This window comes from Megascapheus bottae, chromosome 19, assembly GCF_031878675.1.
Source record: "Megascapheus bottae isolate mThoBot1 chromosome 19, mThoBot2.hap1, whole genome shotgun sequence".
In the NCBI taxonomy this organism is placed as follows: Eukaryota; Metazoa; Chordata; class Mammalia; order Rodentia; family Geomyidae; genus Megascapheus; species Megascapheus bottae.
Window position 1 is genome coordinate 37,241,135 of NC_143527.1, and position 21,191 is coordinate 37,262,325.

A 21,191-nucleotide genomic window follows, 5' to 3' on the forward strand; every position below is an offset into this window, starting at 1 on the left:
AGAAGCATGTCTCAAGTGGCAGAGTGCCTCAACGACAAGGGCCTAAATTCAAATCCCAGCCCAATGAAAAAAAGAACACTTGTAGCAAACTGCTGAGGATGAGTTTGATGCACAGATGAGAGGCGCTTGCACATTTTGCTCTCTGTGCTTCTGAATTATTTGAAATTTTATTAAAAGTATATTATTTTATATTATTTGAAGTCTTTAATAATTAGAGTGTCCTAAATGGGGAGGAGTAAATGTTCTCTAATACTTCTCCATTTCTCCCTACTCCAACTCTATTACATTAAAGTAAATCACGGCTAGCCGGGAGTTTGGCCTATGGTAGAGTGCTTGCCTTGCATGCACAAAGACCCAGGTTCAATTCCTTGGTACCTCATACATAGAAAGAAAGCCTGAAGTGGTGCGGAGACTCAAGTGGTAGAGCTCTAGCCTTGAGAAAGTCCAAGGATAGTGCTCAGGCCCTGAGCCCAAGCCCAGGACTGGCAAAAAAAAAAAAAAAAATAGTAAATCACTGCTAAAACTTTCAAGAAAAAAAAAAGGTGGGGGGAGGTGAGCATGGCCTAGTGGTAGAGTGCTTACCTAGCATGCACAAAGCCCTGGGTTTGAATCCTCAGTACCTCATACAAAGAAAAAGCTAAAAGTCACACTGTGGCTCAAGTAATAGAGCTCTGGCTTTAAGAAAGCTCAAGGACCTTGCCCAGGCCCTGAGTTCAAGCCCTAGGACTGGAAAAAAAAAAAAAAAAGAATAAAAGAAAAGAAAAAGGAAAGGAAACATCAGTTTTGTCTTTCAAACTAGCTTGAAATAAAAATATTGTTTTACTTTGGTACTAGTGGCTCACACCTGTAATCCTAGCTAGTCAGGAGGCTAAGATCTGAGAATGATGATTCAAAGAAAATGTGAGACATGTAATGCCAATTAGCTACCCCAAAAATAAATACAAACAAATATATATACATACATACATACATACATACTTACAAGCTGGAAATGGAGTTGTGGCTCAAGTGGTAGAGCACTTATCCTTGAACAAAAGAACTCAGGAATAGTTCCCAGGCCTTGAGTTCAATTCCCAAGATAGACTAAAAATAAAATCTCAGTATTTCGGTTCATAGTGAAGATACATTAAGGAAAAAATACAAGATCGTCAGAAACTGATTGACAAACAAAAATAAATTGCCATTCCTCCTGTAAGGAAACATTACAAATGTTTCAAACATCTCAAAGTACCTTGACCCTACTAGCAATTTTTTTTTTTTTTTTGCCAGTCCTGGGGCTTGAACTCAGAGTCTGAGCACTGTTCTTGGACTTCTCCTCAAGCCTAGCGTTCTACCACTAGAGCCTCAGCACCACTTCTGGCTTTTTTCTAGGTATGTGGTACTGAGGAATTGAACCCGGGTCTTCATGCATGCTAGGCAAGCACTCTACCACTAGGCCAAACTCTTGGACCTACCATCAATTTTTTTAAAGATGTAGCTGAAGATACTCAATTGTTCATAATAAGGATAAAAAAAATGAAGAAATGTTAAAAAAAAATATGGAGCTGTTTACAAGTAGATTATGTTAATCCAAAGAGGAAAAGTCTATAGGGCTAACGCCAAGAAAATATGTTGCTGAAGTGGTAAAAGTATCATTCTATCAAGTAGTTTGCAACAAACTACAAGATAACATTTTATCAAAAATTACATCATACATACATACATCATACACAGTGAATCTCTTACTGAATAGGGAGTAGGAAATGTTTCAATTTCTTCTACTTTAACACTGTACACTTAAAATAAATCCTTGCTAGAACTTTCAAAAAAGGAAAATTAGCCAGGCGTGGTGGCTCACACCTGTAATCCTAGCCACCCAGGAGGCTGAGATCTGAGGATCACGGTTCAAAGGCAGCCCAGGCACTAAAGAACCTGAGACTCTTATTCTCAATTAACCACTAGAAAATGGGAAGTGGGGAAGTGGCCCAGGGATAGGGCAATAGCCTTGAGCCGAAGAGCTCAGGGATAGTGCCCAGGCAGAGTTCAAAACCCATAGCCACAAAAAAAAAAACAAGAAAAAAAAGGAAGGAAGGAAGGAGGGAAGGAAGGAGAGAGAGAGAGAGACAGAGAGAGAGAGAGAGAGAGATAGGTAATTCCCAAAGCATGCTAACAGGATTGTCCTTTGTGGTTTTCCAAATATGTTAATTCTAAGGAGAAGGTGGTGAGTAGGAGCATTTAGTATGCATGCCTCTTGAAATTAAAACTAGAAACAAAAACATGAAGGATCTTAAGGAAATATTTACAAAGAAATAGTCCTCCTATGAGTAGCTTTAGTAAGAAAGTAGGTTGCTGCTATCCAGTTTTTTTTAACCCTTACTCTGAGTTGTATCCAACTTACAAAAACACATACCTTTATCCTAATGTCACTTTATCTTATCTTAAGTTGTAGTCTAATGGCAATAACTGTCTTACTAAAAGGAAGCTAATCAAACATCTCATAATTAGTATCAAATATCTTTAAAAGCAAATATCCACAAAATGATCAAGTTTCTGAACACGGTCTAAAGTAGATGTCCAATTTAGTATTGTCCTCCCCCCAAAAAGTAAAATGCACGAGCCATGTCGGTATCAACTATTAATTTGGAGCTTCATACTGAATTGTGCAACTTTCAGATGAGTTAGCCAAGGAAAAGAGACAGTTTCTCCAATGCCCCCATCTAACAAAAAAGAAAAAGGAAGCCGCTGCCCTATTTACGTATTTTTCATTTCTAAGTTCATTTTCAAGAAGTGCAACAATAACATTCATGAGCTCATAATTTGTACAGGCTTTTTCTAAAAGGAACAATTTAAATACACAATGACAACTTTTTTTTTTCAAGCCTACAATTCATGGTTTTAAAGAATACTTCAGGAAAAACATTACTATATACAAAAGCACATCTAAATCCTTTCTTAGTTCCCACAGTTCAAATGCCAGCAAAGCCAGGGAGCAGCTGTGAAACACACTAGCCCTAAGAATGGGGGAAAAGGGAAACAAAGCAACCCACTCCACTACCAAAATGAGCACTATAGAATTTTTAATGAGAATGCAACTGACTCTAAAATGAAGTTGATATTTAAAGAAAACAGAGAAAAAGTAACAAGGCTAGCATTTCACTGATCTCTTAATGATTCTCTCCCCTTATAATATCCAGCCAATGCAATCCTACCTGAAAACATTAGCAAGTTATTCTTTAAATTTTTTATCTCAAAATAACTTAATTCTCTAACTAAATCTATTTATCTTGCTGTAGAATGCCATATTACCCTAGAGAGTAAGTTAGTGCTCTCCTCCTTAGCTATGCTTTATGATGACATCTGCCACCGTTAAATGAACCAGCTGATAATAGCTTTTGACTCCTTCTACCAAAACTTAAATGACAGACCATCTGCTTCAAGTTTTGATAATATCTCACTGAGTTCAACAACTTAGAGGATTTTCAGAGTTGAAGTTGATTAGAAAGTTTACAAAAATAGAAGCACACCACTCAAGATCAATAACTATTACTTCTAAGAAAACCAGAAAAACAACTCAAATTCACAAAGTATTAACTAAAGTAGAAAATTGTTAATTCTCAGTAGTATTCTCACTGCAAGCACCTTAATACATAAAGTACTGCAATATGAAAAAGAATATTTAGACAAATAATGGAAGAGGTGATATTGATCAAGATACATTGTGCTAGTAATCTGACCTACTGAACTGAAACCCCTTTGTATCTAAACAAGTGCTTAAACAGCAAAAGGAAAAACATAAACCACTGTGCATTAACAAGAAAATGGACACATGTCCTAGTTATACAACAAAATGATAAAACAGCAACAAAATTAAACATAAGATTAATCTTTCCATCATAATGCTTACTTTTTTTTTTTTTCTAGTCCTGGGCTACCACTTGAGCCTCAGCACCACTTCTGGCTTTTTTCTATGTATGTGATACCAAGGAATCGAATCCAGGTTTCCATGCATGCTAGACACGCACTCTATCACTAGACTAAACTCCCAGCCCACAGCCCATCAATTTTTTTTTTTTTTTTTTTTTTTTGGTGGATCATGAGGCTTGAACTCGTCCTGGACGTTGTCCCTGAGCTCTTCAGCTCAAGGCTACCAACCTACCCTTCAGCCAAGCCCCACTTCCTGTTTTCTAGAGATTAATTGGAGATGAAGAGTCTCAGGTCCTTTTGTGGTCCATTTGTGCCCAGGCTGGCTCTGAACCCTGATCCTCAGATCTCAGCCTCCTGAGCAGCTAGGATTACAGGCATGAGCCACTGGCACCTGGCTTAAAAATATTTTTTAAAATGTGAGTCATTAGTAATTATTCAAATGTATAATTGTGTTATAACTGTTAATGTCATTCAACCAACCTCAAAATTCTATTTCTGACTTACAAGTTTATTCAACTTTAACTCCAAATCAAATATGACAGAAAACATTTCAGAAATCAAGAAGATTAACCATCTGAGAACTACCTTATTCATCCAGAACTATTAAAACTGTTTAAGTGGTTTAGAGTCTCAACTATAATTAACACTCCTAACAAGAGCAAGGCCTTTCTGACCTGCCAGCTGGCTGGTGCATCCCAAATTCCTTACTCCTGAGAAGTATTATATTAATGAAAATAAGACTACTGTTATTATCAATACAGGCTGCCATGTATTGGTACAAAACCTGATGCCCTACATATATTTTATTAACTTGCCTGAAAATCCTGAAATAGGCATTATTATTCCCACTTATAAATGAAGAAATTGTGGCTCACAGAAATAACTTGCCTTAAATCACACATAGGTAGCAGACTCAAATTCAAATCTAAGTAGGCCTGGTTACAAAGCATGTTTCTTGGGGCTACCAAGTCTCTCTCCCCATCTACTACTGATCTCATTTGAGGGATCATTACATTATCTAGGGCATTATGCTCTGAATTCACTTACAGGATTTAAAGTTTAATTTACTAAATCATGTTCTAATATGCAAATACATTTCAAAATGATATATTCTATGAAAAAAGACTGCTTTTTAAGTTAATTTCAATAGTTTAACAGAAGCTACTACTTCTTACTCCTTCCGACCATGTCCTTTTACTTTTTCCCACTCTAGTTCAGGCTGAACTAGAACTCCCAATTCTCCCACCTCAGCCTCTAGGGGTGCTGAGATTACCGACATCATCCACAAATCTGGTGCCAAGCAATTCTTAGCATGCACTAAGAAAATGTAACCCAAACAGGCACTGGTGGCTTCCGCCTGAATTCCTGAAAGCTGAGCTCTGAAGATGGCAGTTCAAACCAGCATGGGTAGTTAAGTCCTTGAGACTCATATCTCCAATTAACCACCAGAAAACTGGAAATGGAATGTGGCTCAACATGGTAAAGTTCTAGCCTAAGCAAAAGAGCTCAGGGACGGCACCCAGGCTCTGAGTTCAAGCCCCACAATAAAAAACAAAAAACACGGGGCCGGGAGTTTGGCCTAGTGGTTAAAGTGCTTGCCTAGCATGCATGAAGACCCGGGTTCGATTCCTCGGTACCACATACATAGAAAAAAGCCGGAAGTGGTGCTGAGGCTCAAGTGGTAGAGCTCTAGCCTTGAGAAAGTCCAAGGACAGTGCTCAGGCCCTGTGCTCAAGCCCAGGACAAGCATGACTCAAGTGACAAGGAAGCAAAAGGCCCAATTCATATGGCACTATCCTCCTAACCTGCCCTCCCCAAATAAACTAAAGCAAAAGGGCTGAGAGTGTGGTTAAATTAGTAAAATGTTTGCCTGCCTTGTCCCTAGTTTAAACCCTAGTACTACCCAGAAAAGGAAGGAAAGAAGAAAGGAAGGGAGGGAGGGAGGGAGGGAGGAAGAGAAGGGGATAGAGATTCTTACCACTTTAAGTGTGCTTTCTGGCCAAAACTCATCATTTTATTCACAAGCAAAACACCTGCTTAGCTTTATCTAATTCCATTTCATTTTATGGATGAAGAATGAAGATTCCAAGTGGGGGTAGGGGTATAGAAAGAGGGACATGCCTGAACCCAACTTACTTGTGAAATCTTAAGCAAATTCATTTTTCATCATCACTTCAGTCTCATCAGTAAAACGAGGTCTACAAACTACATTTTTATGAGAATAAAATGAAATAAAGCATAAAAACACTTAGTGCCTCACATGGGACCAAAACTTGGCAAATACTGATCTAGTACCATAGACAGGTTCATTTGGTAAAATCAAGAATATCTTAATACTCAGATTCCTGAACTAATGCATTTTTCACTACTTCCTGGAAACATACTGAAGCAGAATAAACACTATAACATTACAACTCTAGCTCTCAATATTTACTATAACTAGCACTAAAAAATTAGCAAAGAATGATGCCTTCAGTGTGAATATATTCCTGCCCCATTTTTTTGTTTTGTTATTTTTTTCATTTTGGGTTTTATGGAAGGCCTTTGTTTTTTTGCCAGTCCTGGGGCTTGAACTCAAGACCTGGGCATTGTCCGTGAGCTTTCTCAAGATTCATGCTCTACCACTTGAGCCACAGTACCACCTCTGACTTTTATTCTGTGTATGTGGTACCAAGGCGTCAAACCCAAGGCTTGGCACATGCTAGGCAAGCACTCTACCACTAGGCCACACGCTCGGCTCTTTTTTTGTTGTTGCTTTTGTTTTGTTTTCTTATTGGGGGGGGTTGTTGGGTTTTTTCCCCCCCATGGGGCTTGAACTCAGGGCCTGAGTTCAGGGGCCAGGTTCAAAATAAAATTAATTAAGCAGTAAAGTCAGTGGTAAGCCTAAACCTGATCAAGAGGCTATCACCATAATATAGCCTTAATCCTCTCAGCAGAATTCCTCATAGGCTTCACTGAAAAACTAGTATTTACAGAACAGTAATTATAGAAGGCTACTGTGGACCTCAAAGTGTACGTCTATAGCAAATATAACGTGACTTTTCTAAAATCTCAAAGTGTAAAAACTTAGTCCCAATCACCTTAAGTTAAGAAGTGGTAGATTGTTACTAAAATTTCAACTTTTAAGCCTATAACCCCAGCACTCAAAAGGGTGAAACATGAGCACTGCAAGTTCAAGGCCAACCTGAGCTGGGCTATATAGAGAGATCCTGTGTTGAGAAAAAAAAAAAGAGCGAGAGAAAGGAGGAGGAGGAAAGAAAACACTTTTGAATTATTTTTTCCCTTAAAATCGAAGAACTAAGTCTTGCTAAATTGTAAATTAACCAGCTGAAACTGGTTCCTTCAGTATGTCCTTATAATCACTGATCACATCTAGAACACAAGGTACACTAAGCAGTAGGAGTTTGAGAACAAAAGGCATTAACAAAGAACCTCATTGTTTTGAACCTCTCAAACATTAACATGTCCTAAAGCTTTTGTGTGCCTAATTAGGCAGATTTGCAGAGTTTTTTCTAATGATAAAAAATAAAGTATTACTATATTCAAATAAGAGCTTAAGAGAGGTGAAATTAAAGTGAGTCTACATAGCCAGGTGGGTCTCTAATTCCTGAGCTCAAGAGATCCTCCTGCTTCAGCCTCTAGAGTAGCTTCGACTACAAGTGCACACCACAGCACCAGGCCCAATACTTTAAAAAAGAAAAATAAAGCGGTACAGTGGTTTGAGGTCAAGACTTCACAATTGCCAGGAAGGCACTCTATCAATTGAGCCACTAGAGCCCCTCTTTGCATTAGTTATTTTTTCAAGCAGGGTTTCATTTAATGCCCAGTCTGGACACAATTCTCCTACTTACGCTTCTCTGGGTAGCTAGAGAATGATAATAAGCACACCCCACTGTGCTTTCCATTTAGTTGGGATAACCGGCAGATCGCACCTCATCCAGCCACTAGTTAAGATGGAGTCTTGAAAACTTTTTGCCAGGGCTGCCTTCAAAATTCAGATCTCCATCTCCACTAAGTAGCTAGGACTGTAAGCTTGAGCCACTACACCCAGTAAAATTGTGAGTCCAATTAACTATTAAAACTATAACTATAAAGTTTAATACTTTTTTTTTTGCCAGTCCTGGGCTTGGGCTCAGGGCCTGAGCACTGTCCCTGGATTTTCTCAAGGCTAGGGCTCTACCACTTGAGCCACAGCACCACTTCTGGTTTTTTGCTACGTATGTGGTACCAAGGAATCGAACCCGGATCTGCATGCATGCTAGGCAAGCACTCTACCACTAGGACAAACTCCCGGCCCAGTTTAATACTTTTTTGTCTTCCTTTTTGATTTTTGGTGCTAGAGATTGAATCCAGGGCCTCATATATGTTAAGTAAATCTTCTACCACCAGAATACAACCCTGGTCCTTGAAGTTTAAATGCAATTTTAAGAGCAAGTTCTAAAACATAAAAGGGATCATGTATTTATGGGGAGGTGGAAGACAAAAAAAAAAATACAAACCAAACCATTTGTGACTAATATACTGATTATTTTACTTTCCATAAAACCAAGAAATGTAAAATATAAAAAATCTCAGGGGCTGTCCTTGGATTTTTCTCAGGGCTAGAACTCTACCACTTGAGCCTCAGCACCACTTCCAGCTTTTTCTAAGTATGTGGTACCGGGGAATTGAACCTGGGTCTTTGTGCATGCTAGGCAAGCACTCTACCACTAGGCTAACTGCCCAGTCCCTTAACATTTTTGAAGATTTATACATAGGATGATATTCCAGTCCTAAGATTGAGAATAAAAAGGTAATAATGTAAAGGAGAATGGCTAAGCATTTTTTAACTATTAAATACTATGTATTTACTAAAAAAAAAGTAACAGATTCCTACATGCTTGCATAGAAAGATTTCAAATCAAAAATATGGGGGGAAAAGTGGAAGAACAGTGCGAATGGTATATACTTTGAAAGTAGATAGAGTTGCGTATGTATTTCTCTACAAGTAGATAAGTTCAATGCACAGATATAATTGTCACATTATTTTACTTTATAAAGAATATACTAAATTATGTATAAAGCAATCAGAAAATATGTAAGGCAGAGAAAAGCATGAAAGAAAGCTACAGTCAGCCTTCTGAGTTCACGGATTTAGCCAATCATGAATTTGAAAATAATAGGAAAAAGAAATTGCATCAGTATTTGAATATGTGCATTTTTCTGCTTATTACAGAAATACTACAGCATACAGCTATTTATATAAGATTGTAATGTATTAGGTATTGCAATCCTCTAAAGATACTATGAAGTCTATATGAGGACATGAATTAGGTTTTGCAAATATTGTACCGTTTTATAGAAGGAATTTGAGCATCCTTGTATTTTGGGGAATCTTGAGAGGTTCTTGCACACAATTACCTAAAGATACTAACATGCGGTAAGAGGACATCAGAAAGATTCAAATGACCCAATCACTTTAGAATCCTTAACTTTCTGAAAATTTTCAAAGAATTTTATGTTGATGCCCAGACATAGCACAAGGAACTTTCTGTTCAGATAATATGGAAGTAAGAAGAAAACTAAGAATGAATAAGACAACTGAACTTCTTATGGTAAACACAGGAACATCAAGTTTTTTTAATTAATTATGTAAAAACATTAAAATGTAAAAATCTAACAAATATCTAATATACCCACTATCCAGTTTAAGACCTGAAGCATTACCAAAACAGTTAAAGTTCCTGTTATACTTCCACCAATTATACTCTGCTCCCTTCAGCATCAAAATAACCATTCTCTTAAATTTGGTTTATTATTGCATTTTTTGAATCCTTTACTGTGCATATACATAACTCTAAGACAATGAGCCTTAGTCATTTTGCCTCCAGACACTTGGCAAAGTCTGGAGATACTGTGGATTATTATAAAGATGTTGAGTGCCAAAGCATCTAATATAGACAGGCCAGAGATGCTGTTTTATAAAGCACAGGACATAGCTACAATAAAAATTACCCACTCAGTTAAAAAATATCTACAGTGCTAATACTTTAAAAACCCAGAGTGTACTCTAACCCTGTGCACAACTGTAATCCTAGCCATTAAAGAGGCTCAAATCCAGATGACCAAAATTTGAAGCTAACTCAGGAAAAAAAAAGTCCTGATTCCATCTCCAAAATAAACAGGGGAGAGGAAAAGAACTTATTCTGAAAGATAAATAATACTGTTCTGCACTTTTGCATCTTTTTTTTCAGTACTACCAACCAAATCCAGGACTTTGCACATACCAGCAAATGCTCTACCATTGAGCTACATGCCTAGTCTCAACATAGATTTTCCTCTACAACTTATTTGCATAACATTAACTCTCTCTCCTGTACTACTAGTACTCTATGATAAAAAACACAGATTTGCCGGGCACTGGTGGCTCACACCTGTAATCCTAGCTACTCAGGAGGCTGAGATCTGAGAATGGAGTTCAAAGCCAGCCTGGGCACAAAAATACATGAGACTCTTATCTCCAATTAACCACCAGAAAACCAGAAGTAGTGCTGTGGCTCAAGGGGGTAGTAGAGCAGTAGCCTTGAGCTGAAGAGCTCAGGGACAGTAGCCAGGCTCAGAGTTCAAGTCCCATGACTCACAAAAAAAACAAACAGACATCATTTATTCATTCACCTGTTTATATGCATTAAGTTTTTCTAAATGTTTGCTTTTATATACAACACTTGTGTGATCTTTCTTATACAAACTTCTTTATGTTCCATGAGAAATTCTCTCTATGGCATATTCATTTTGAGTATTGAACCCCTAAGTAAATACACAGACCCTTTGGGTTGTGGTCTGGGCATGATAATACTATTCACCTCTTTCAAGTAGGCATTGCATTAACAGTACAAACATAGTAGTAGGTGAAATTGCTGGTGACTTACATGAGTTTTGTTTTTTTTGGGGGGGGGGATAGGGCTTGAACTCTGGGCCTAGGCCTGTCCCTGAGCTCTTCAGCTCAATGCTACCGCCCTACCGCTTGAGCCACAGCCCCACTTCCTATTTTCTAGTGATTAACTGAAGAGTCTCAGGTCCTTTTGTGCCTGGGCTGGCTTTGAACCTTGATCCTCAGATCTCAGCCTCCTGAGTAGCTAGGATTATAGGCGTGAGCCACCGCACCCAGCTTACAAGAGTTTTAAAATTAATGAGACAAATGAATATTGTGTACCTCCTAATATGATGTACTACAAAGGCAAAATATTTCTATGGTATTGCTACCCAAAACCCATAATCTGAATTTAATCATGAGGCAGCATCAGACAAACTCAATTTCTGGGATAGTCTACATGATTATTAAGTCACTATTTAGGTTATGAAAGACAAAATCAAGGATTTGGCCCAAACTACAGTAGGCTCCTAAATGCAATGTGTGATCTTGCAACAGAAAAAGAACATTAATAAGACAACTGCTAAAATTCAATAAGGTATAGTTGTCTTAGTGCCACTTTTCTGGTTTCAACAATTTAAGTAAGATATTAACATGTGAAGATGAGTAAAGAATGAACAAAATTCTTCCTAGTTTTGCAATTTTTTTAATTTTCTTTTTTTTATTGTAATTAGTAAAAGGGTTACATGATATTTGCCAGATAGAAGGTGCATTAATTCACATACATTGATACCCTTTCACATGTCTTGGTACCCATTACCCTCCCCCCCACACTCCCCACCCGTCTTGGTTTTTATAAACATGAAATGAACAAAATGATTTTTCTACATGTTCTAAATACACCTTAGAGTAAAAACCCAGAAGCAATAACTTGATCTTATTTTTAAATAAGTTTAAAAATAAAGAAGTTGAAAACTGAACAAGAGAAGATAAAAATATGCATTTTATGTGGTCTAGCTATACTGCATGCAGATGTTCTAAGTATTTCCTACAGCTGGAGTGCAGCACAATGGCAGAATACGCTCAAGGCTCTGAGTTCAACCCCCAGCACCAACACAAAGTAAGACATCAGATAAAGTGCTTCACACAAATTAAACATGTTCAATTATCTTAGGAATTAAACTAAGATTCTAAAAATTACTTCTGAACAGTGAATACTAAATTAAATCGTTAATGTGATAGATATACTCCATACAACAAAGACAACATTACTATCCATTCAAGAATCACCAAAGAAGAGATATAAGTTCTGATATTCTATGATGCAGAAAAATAACTATCAATAATAGTAATTCACTGTTTTTTAAGCTAAAAAGATTTTGTATATTTTTTATAAATGTTTGTTTTTTAATCACTGTAATTCAGCAACAATCGCTACTCTAGAAAGACATTTTAATTTCCTCCTTTAACCTATAATTACTGATCCCAAGAATTCCTCCAAATTATTGAGCTGTGGTCAGACTTTAGCCTGTACTAGCATGACAACAAAAACCTAAACGTATGCAGAAATAGGCATATGCATCATACACTGTTGCTGCAAGTATAAACTGGTAAAATGTCTTCAGAAAGCAATCATTCAACATCTACCAAAATGTTAAAAATGTACATGTTTGCTGCAGCAATTCCACTTCTTCAGAAATATTCAGCACATCCACACAAGGATACATGTACAAGGATTTATTTACAAGACGATTTAAAATAAGACCTGAAATACAAATAGTTATCAATGAAGTACTGGTTAAACAAATCTCTGCACCTAATCACTGGAATATTACATAGTCCTCAAACAGTAAGATAAACCTACACCTTTGTGGTAACACACAACAATCACCAATATGAATTAGTAAATGAAAGAAGAAAAAGGGAAGAGGAGATAGGATAACTGATCTCTTATTTGCACTTAAAAGGGGGAAGTATATTTTCTGTATCTTCACATCTGGGCTTGTAATGTTCCGTGTAGCAAAACAACACATGACAACTTGGTAACAATGGCTGCCCAACCTGGTACTTTTATTTGGATCATGCCCGGACATCTTTTTCAAAGTATAAAAAGCTAGGCAGGAAATACAGTTTTGTAAGTTACCCATTCAAAAGCTAAGTTGGTTCATGTTGACTTATTTTTATTGTTGTTAGCAACAACTATAAGCCAGGTAAGATTTGTGTCAAACTCAACCAAATGTCAGAAGCAGCTCATATATAAACTCTGAAAAGCATCCAACTTTAAATATGAACTTTTTTTTCTTACTAAATACAATTCTTAAGAATAAACATGTGAGGCGGGGAGTTTGGCATAGTACTGGTAGACTGTTTGCCTAGCATGCACGAAGATCCAGGTTCAATTCCTCAGTACCACATACATAGAAAAAAGCTGGAGATGGTGCTATGGCCAAGTGGTAGAGCTCTAGCCTTGAGAAAGCCCAAGGATAGTGCTCAGACCGAGTTCAAACACCAGGACTGGCAAAAAAAAAAAAAGAGAGAGAGAGAGAGAGAAAGAGAATAAATATGTATAGGAGGTGGGAAGAAGGAAAGTGAGAGAAAAACATAGGAAAGGGTAACAATATTCAAGAAGTAATGTACTCACTAACTTATGAATGTAACTCTAACCTCTCTATACATTATCCTGACAGTAAAATTTAAAAATAAACATGTGAAAATGAGGGTAAAATAAAACATATTTTGTGCGGTCTTTCAGTATATCATTAAGAGGGGGAGGAGGAGGAGGAAGAGGAGGAAGAAGAGGAGGAAGAAGAGGAGGAAGAGGAGGAGGAGGAGGAGGAGGAGGAGGAGGAGGAGGAGGAGGAGAATCATCATCATCATTATCTAGTATCAGTGGCTCATGCCTGTAATCCTGGTTACTCAGGAGGTAAAACTCTTCGGACCCAGGTTCTAGACCAGCCTGGGCACAAAGTACTCTGGACTTCAACTGCAAAAATAACTGCTATAAAGCATTACTAGAGGTGCGGCTCAAGTGGCAGAAATACCTGCCTAGCAAACCAGAGGTCCGTGTGGCTCCGGTGGTAGAATACCTGCTTAGCAAACCAGAGGTCTTGAGTTCAAACCCCAGTACCACCCAAGTAAGTATGTGTCTATGTATATATAATATGTATAGCCTCCTCACCATAAGAGAGGGGAAAACATCCAGAGTAAACAACATATCCCATTTTAAATGCAGAATATCAAGTCCCTGAATGAATGGGTAGCATTCTAACATCACCTGACTCAGATAAGATACTAATCCGGAAAATGAAATCTTAAGGTGTCCCCACTGACCACCTTCCACTTGCAAAAAGTATCTTTCCCTTTACTGATACACCGATATATATATATATAATTAAAACAATGCAGGTGAATAAAGGATTTTACAGAGCACCAAAAGGACCCTCTGAATTCTAGGCAGCGAGGGAGGAAAAAGCTATCTCCACAAATCTAAGGCATCCAAGGCCCTTTGACAGCTAAGCACCATATGGCAGGGCAAGCCTCCCTTCAGTTATCACTTGGTGGCTGATTAATTCCAATGGCTTATGTGACAGGCCTCCTCCGACCCAGTCCCCAAGGGAGGAGGAAGAGGCGGAGGACTGGGTTGACTCCTCAGTGCTTTGATTCGGTCCTGCAGGCTTGAAAACCTTCTGGTGACCGAGCTATCACCATTTCCCTTGAGAATGGGGGCGGGGAGGGGTCTCTTTTCTGCAAGTTTTTTGTTTCTCCGGTTCTGAACCTGGCATCTCTGGAGGCCCTTGCCCTTCGGGCTCAGGCCGGCCTGGCGTCGCAGGGGACGCGGCGCGGGCGTCTCCCTGGGCCCCGACCCCACGCGCGCGCAGGCCCCGGCCGAGTGGGCGCACTCACCGGTGGGCGCGCTGTCCAGGATGCGCAGGTCGTAAGCCCCCGAGCAGCGGTAGTTGGCGGCGGTGCCGTTGTCCCACACCACCACCACCTCCTCGGGACTCTCGAAGCTCCGCACGGTGCCCACATGGCCCTCGCCACCGTCCTGCTTCCCCCACTTCCAGTCCGGGCCGCGCACTACGCGGGCCCCGACGCCTTCCACCATCACGCGGTTGTTGCGGGAGTTACTCATCGGGGCCCGGGCGGTGGGCTCCGCCGCTGCCGCCGCCGCCGCCGCCGCTGCCGGGGGGCCCGTGAGGGAGTTGGGCCCGGGCCGGACTCTCGGCGCCGGCGGGGGCGGCAGCGAGCCCCGGGGGACGTGGGAGTAACTCACGGGGGCGGCGGCGCGGGCTCCGCGGAGCCCCCCGCCGCGGCCGGGCCGTCGCCGCCGCGCCCCCCGCTCGGACGGGAAGCCGGCCCGGGGCGGCTCGGAGGCGGAGGCGGCGGCGAGAGGACAGAGCGGAGGGGGCCGGGGGCGGGGACCGTCCCGCTTCCTCCGGGCTCCCCGGCCGGGCTACAGCGAGGACCTCCAGGAAACCTCGCTCTCTCCCGGCCGCGAGCGCGGAGAACGCAGAGGGCCGGGGGAGGCTCGCCCCGGGTGTCTGGCGAGGGCCGCGGCGGGCCAGCCGAACGTCCGGCCTTCACCCGTCCCCGGTCCCACGCCCCGGGGCAGGAGGCCGAGCGCCGGCGCCGCCTCCTCCCCGGCGGGCAGCGCGGGTACCTCCCGGCGTCCGGCGAGCGCCCGGGCCCAGGGGCCCCCTTCTCTCTGGCCCCGCGCACGCCGCCGCGCTCCGCCCCGCCACAGAGCCCCCGCCGGACGAGAGCGACTCCACATCCGGGTACGGCCGCACCCCAAGGCCGGAGCAGCCCTTTCTCGGAGTGGCTGCCGGAGAGGGATCGCCAGCAATGCTAGGGCGGGAGCGTTCGCGAGAGGCGCGCGACCGGGAAAGAAAGAAGAAAAACGATCTCTAAGCGTCTTTCCAGGGCCCGGGGGGAATGCGCGTGCGCGAGGCCCCCGTAAAAAAGTGGTGGGAAGTCCAACCTCGGTCTGGAGCGTTTTAGGGGTGGACCCCTCGGGTTGGCTCCGGGTGGTGCGGAGCTTCCCATTGGCTATGAGGGAAGGGGCGGAGCCAGCCTGAAGGCGGGACTAGAGGAAGTGAGGACCGAGGGCCGCTGAGGCTGCAGCTGTGGGATCTGTCTTTTTTAGGTATTCCTAGGTGTGCTGTGTACGGATTCAGGATTTCATGCTTAGTCTTCCTTGGTAACGGGAGATGGACAGGATAGGTAACAGCTCAGATTAAGAGCTACCCGTATTCTCTGCAGATTAAAAACTACAAACCAGAGAGGGTGGTTGGGGATACGATTTTTAGATGAATGGGCTGTGAACTACTGTTAGAGGCCTTTGGAAGGTATGTGTCTATTGCCCTGGAAAGTCAAGGTAGTAAGTAGACTCCAAACCTTGCTTGTTCAATAACTGCCCCTTCCCATGACATCATTCGGCCCCTAGTAGCCAAATGCACTTTGAAAGGAAAATAAGAGGACTCAAAGTGGTTTCTGATAGTTATTACTCAATGGTATTAGAAGAATGATGCGTGTGTGACTGAGGTTAGGGGAGTGAGACCCTGGGGCTTGAACCCTGGGCCCAGGACAGAATCCTTGTGCTTTTATGCTCAAGGCTAGCGCCATTTCCACCTTTCTTGATCGTTAATTGAAGGTAAGTGTGTCATAGACTTTCCTGCCTAGGCCGTCTTTGAACCACAATCCTCAGATCCCAGCCTCCTGAATAGCTAGGATTACAATGGTAAGCCACTCCTATGCTGCAGAAATGACTTTTTAAAACCATTATTTGCATAGCCCAACAAGGATTTATTGTTGATACTGTCTCTTTCCCGCAGAACCCAGGACACAAACTACAGCAGAGTGAATAATCAAGTAGAAGAAAGAAAGAAAGAAAGAAAGAAAGAAAGAAAGAAAGAAAGTGTAAAATGGACCAAGTGAATTACCATGTAGTGAGATAAATTAAGTGCTTTTAATTTTTCATGAAGATAACAAGAAAATACCAACTATGGAGTTCCAAGTGCCAAATCAGGCCAATTTTAAAGACAAGATTTAATTTTCCCCCCTCAGGATAATGAAGCCAATCTCATTTATGTTTCAAAATATTTCACCTAAAAATCTTAAATGTTTATTGCCGAGCCTACTCAACTGTACCTAAGCAATTAAGCACAGTTAAATATTTCTGCTCTACTATTTCTCTGTCTTCAAAATCCTTTCTGGTTTCCTTCCTATTCCAATAAGTTGATTTCATGAATTGCTGGGTTTTTTTAATTTCAGAATTGAAAAATTGAGTTACAGTTGAGCTACAGTATTGACTTTTTAGGGTAAATTAATATCTGTAATATCTTTTTCTTTCTTTCTTTCTTTCTTTCTTTTTTTGCCAGTCCTGGGCTTGAGGTCTGGGTCTGAGCATGGTCTTTGGACTTTCTCAAGGCTAGAGCTCTACCACTTGAGCCTCAGCACCACTTCCAGCTTTTTTCTATGTATGTGGTACTGAGGAATCGAACCCGGTCTTCATGCATGCTAGGCAAGCACTCTGCCACTAGGCCAAACTCCCAGTCCTATCTGTAATATCTTAAACTGGAAAGGACTCTTAAGAGATGATTCAGAAGCTAGGCTGCATGATAAAAGCTTGTAATCCCAGCACTTGGGAACCGAGGCAGGAGAATCAAGAGTTCAGAGCAGCTTGGGCTACATAACTAGACACTGTTTCAACAAATGCAGGGCATAGTGGAATGAGATGATGTAGGCTAGTACTTTTCTTTTTGTTGTTGTCTTTCTTGCCATTGTTCCTGTCCTGTACATGGAACTGTCTGAGAAGTAATGTGATAAGCCTACTTGCTGTCTATCCTTCCACCTGCCACTGCAGGGAATCATCAAAACCTTTGCAATACCATTGTGCACAAGAATGAAAACTTCAGGAAGTGGTGCTGTGGCTCAAGGGGTAGGGTGGTGCCTAGAGCTGAAGAGCTCAGGGACTGCGCCCAAGCCCAGAGATCAAGACCCACAACTAACAAAAAAAAAAAAGAAAGAAAACTTTATATTAGCCCAATCCTCATATTTCCTCATATTTGAAATGTCAAAAATGAGGCTGTTACTAGTTAAATAACTTGTCTAAGAATGCAGAGGCATTTACTTATAACCTGCCTAAGGAAATAGAGTGCATTTTTTTCTTTTTTTCTTTTTTTGGCCAGTCCTGGGGCTTGAACTCAGGGCCTGAGCATTGTCCTTGAGCTTTCTCTAGTCTGGAGCTCTACCACTTGAGCAACAGCACCATTTCCAGCTTTTTCTATATATGTGTTACTGAGGAATCGAACCCGGGTCTTCGTACATGCTAGGCAAACACTCTACTACTAGGCCCAATTCCTAGCCTGGCATTTTTCTTTATATATGAATAATCTTTTAACCATCCATTTCCTCATTAAATGTGAATTTCTCACATGATGGGGTTGCTTAGACTGTTTCAATGCTTTTGTTTTCTGAGGGTCTCCAAATGTTTTTAGTCATATATTTTTTCAGGACAAAAAAAAATTATCAAGGTGCCAGGGATTCACATCTGTAATTCTAGCTAATCGTGAGGCTGAGATCTGAGGATCACAGTTTAAGTACAGCCTGGGCAGAGAAGCCTGTGAGACTCTTATCTTCAATAAACCCTCAGGGAAAAAAAAAAGCCAGAAGTGGGGGTCTAGAGTTTGGCTTACTGGTAGGGTGCTTGCCTAGCATGCACGAAGACCCGAGTTCAATTCCTTGGTACCACATACATAGAAAAGCCAGAAGTGGTGCTGAGGCTCAAGTGGTAGAGCGCTAGCCTTGAGAAAGTCCAAGGATGGGGCTCAGGCCCTGGCTCCAGCCCAGGACTGGAAAAAAAAATGTTTTTTAAAAATAAATTAACAACCACAAACAAAGTCAGCAGAGCTTTTGTTCATCTATCCACACACAAAAAGGGGAGAGTCCATTGTAATGTTACTTGCCCAAGCACTGGGGAGGAGGAAACAGAAGACCACAAGCAAAGAAAAGGAAATGGCAGACAGAGAATGAGAAAAGGGAAGCCTCAAACAGCCACAAACAAATCTTATATAAAATAGGAGAAAAGAGAAAGAAGGAAAATAGTTACTTAACAAGTGTATCATGTTGGTCCTGTCCTCATAAAAGATACATTGAAATTTGGCACCAGTGGCTACACCAGTTAACCTAGCTATTCAGGAGGCTGAGATCTGAGGATCCCAGTTCAAAGCCAGCCTAGGCAGGAAAGTCTGTGAGATTATTATCTCCAATTAACCACTAGAAAACTGGAAGTGGTGCGGTGGCTCAAAGTGGTGGAGCCTTGAGTGACAATACCCAGGCCCTGAGTTCAAGCCCCATACACAGAAAAAACAATAATAATAATGATAAATAAATAATGAAAAAAGATGTTAAGCCAGATGTCAGTAGCTTATGCTTATAACTATAGCTACCCAGAAGGGTGAGAGCTGAGGATTGTGGTTTGAATCCAGACTGGACAAGAAAGTCCATGAGACTCTCGTCTCCATTTAACACCAAAAGACTGGAATTGGAGCCATGACTCAAGTGGTAGAATGCCAAACTTGAGCACAAAAGCTCAGGGACAGTGCCCAGGCCCTGAATTGAAGACCCACTCCCAACATCAAAAAAAGTTATAGGTGCTGAGCCTGGCTGGAAGGCAAGAGAGAAGTAGTCTTCAGGCAGCAGTTGGCTGAGCCAGGTGTTTTAGAAGCGGTTGTGACACACACCCTTACTGCCCCTATGGCCTGGAATTGTAATGCCCAAGCCTATAACTACAATGAAGATTTGGAAGATGATGATCTCTATGGCCAGTATGTAGAGGAGATTATTCATCAACAGCTACTCAGCTTATTTATTCACAACGTGGCAAATTTAGAGATTATGATTATGAAGAACTGAAGACTCTCCCAGTTCTCATTTGAACCACATGAGAGAGTTACTGGGAGATGCTGTGTCAGATGAAACACTGCTTGAAGCCAATTCTGAAGACCATGTTTGATGTACATGCCTTGTCCATGGTTCTGGAGCAAGATAATTGTGGAAGTTGAAGGACAAGAGTGAGAGAGCAATAGCCACAAGGAAGATAGCAAAAGGCCCTTTGCTGCTAGACCTTCAGCTTTTACTTCAACATTGTGTCTTTGTTACCCACTGAGAAGCAGCAAGTGGCACACCCTTGACCTCTATAAGACTTTTCCTTATTGTAGACAAGTTAAAGATAGGACGGACAAAGAAATACGTCTTCTTGTAGCAATAACACCATTTTACTTCAAAGCAGAATCACCTGATGACCTTAGAAAAACTAGTCAAAAGAAAGTATTTATTAGAAAATAGTAACTAAAGGAAAATTTAGTTACTGTTTTATTTTAAATTAGTCTTTATAAGATTATTTCATATTATGGGATTCAAATTATGATTTTTATTAGAGTTGTCTTAAGTCAGTTGATAACGTAAATTGATACTGATTTTTTTTTTTGCCAGTCCTGGGGCTGTCCCTGAGCTTCTTTTTACTCAAGGCTAGCACTCTACTACTTGAGCCACAATACCACAGCTTTTTCTGTTTATGTGGTACTGAGAAATCAAACCCACGGCTTCATGCATGCTGCAGAAGCACTCTAGCACTAAGCCACATTCCTAGCCCTTGTTATGGATTTTTGCACTGAAGAAATGTTTATACTATATCTTCTTGTAGTGATAACTGGTTTTATTTATTTGATAGCCCACAGTGAAACTATATTTACAGAATGCATATGGATATTACAGAATGCATATTCACATATGATATTATGAATTTGAACCTCAGATTTCTTTTTAGGCAATTCAACTTTATAAGCTTTTATGAAGCAATATTTTCTTTAGAAAAGATTTTTGTGGGGCCAGGAGTGTGGCCTAGTGGTAGAGTGCCTGCCTAGCATACACAAAGCCCTGGGTTTGATTCCTTGATACCACATGTACAGAAAAAGACAGAAGGGGTGTTGTGGCTCAAACTGTAGAGCACTAGCTGTGAGAAAGCTCAAGGACAGTGCCCAGGCCTTAAGCCCAAGGACTTTCAAAAAAGGAAAAAGAAAATACTGAAATTCTTTACCTTTGAGAGCAGTTATGGATGTGGTTGAAATACATTATCGATGGCAATAAAGTGAGATCTTTTAAAGGACCACGTAAATACTGGGGTTTTGTTAATATAAATTATTCTTATGTCTTTTTTGACTATTTGTCCTAAATGTACATTTTAGAATAAATGTATAAATGTACAGAAAGTCAATTCTATATACTAAATATGTAAGGTCACATTAGAGTGAATACTAAAACTCCACTCTCTGATGACATTAGAAAAGAAGGAAGATTTAGACACAAAGACTACCCTTCTTTTTCAACAAAGAAAGCATGTGATAACAGGCAGAGAATGGACTAATACAACTATAGG

The 21,191-nt window shown here is 40.8% G+C and overlaps 1 protein-coding gene across 2 annotated transcripts in view; it reads right to left on the reverse strand.

Annotated features, from left to right (window-relative positions):
- Mib1 (MIB E3 ubiquitin protein ligase 1) overlaps positions 1-15,770 on the reverse strand; it is a 96,461-nt gene extending 80,691 nt beyond the window's left edge. The window contains exon 1 of one of the 2 annotated variants that reach the window (XM_090353350.1): positions 15,735-15,770. Coding sequence is in view for 1 of the 2 variants with exons in the window: in XM_090353349.1 (XP_090209475.1) it covers positions 14,657-14,885 (229 nt within the window). In the remaining variant the exon portion in view is untranslated. Of the gene's footprint in view, positions 1-14,656; positions 14,988-15,734 lie in introns of those variants that run through there. The other variant, XM_090353349.1, reaches the window with a different exon arrangement.
- Positions 15,771-21,191: the final 5,421 nt, after the last annotated feature.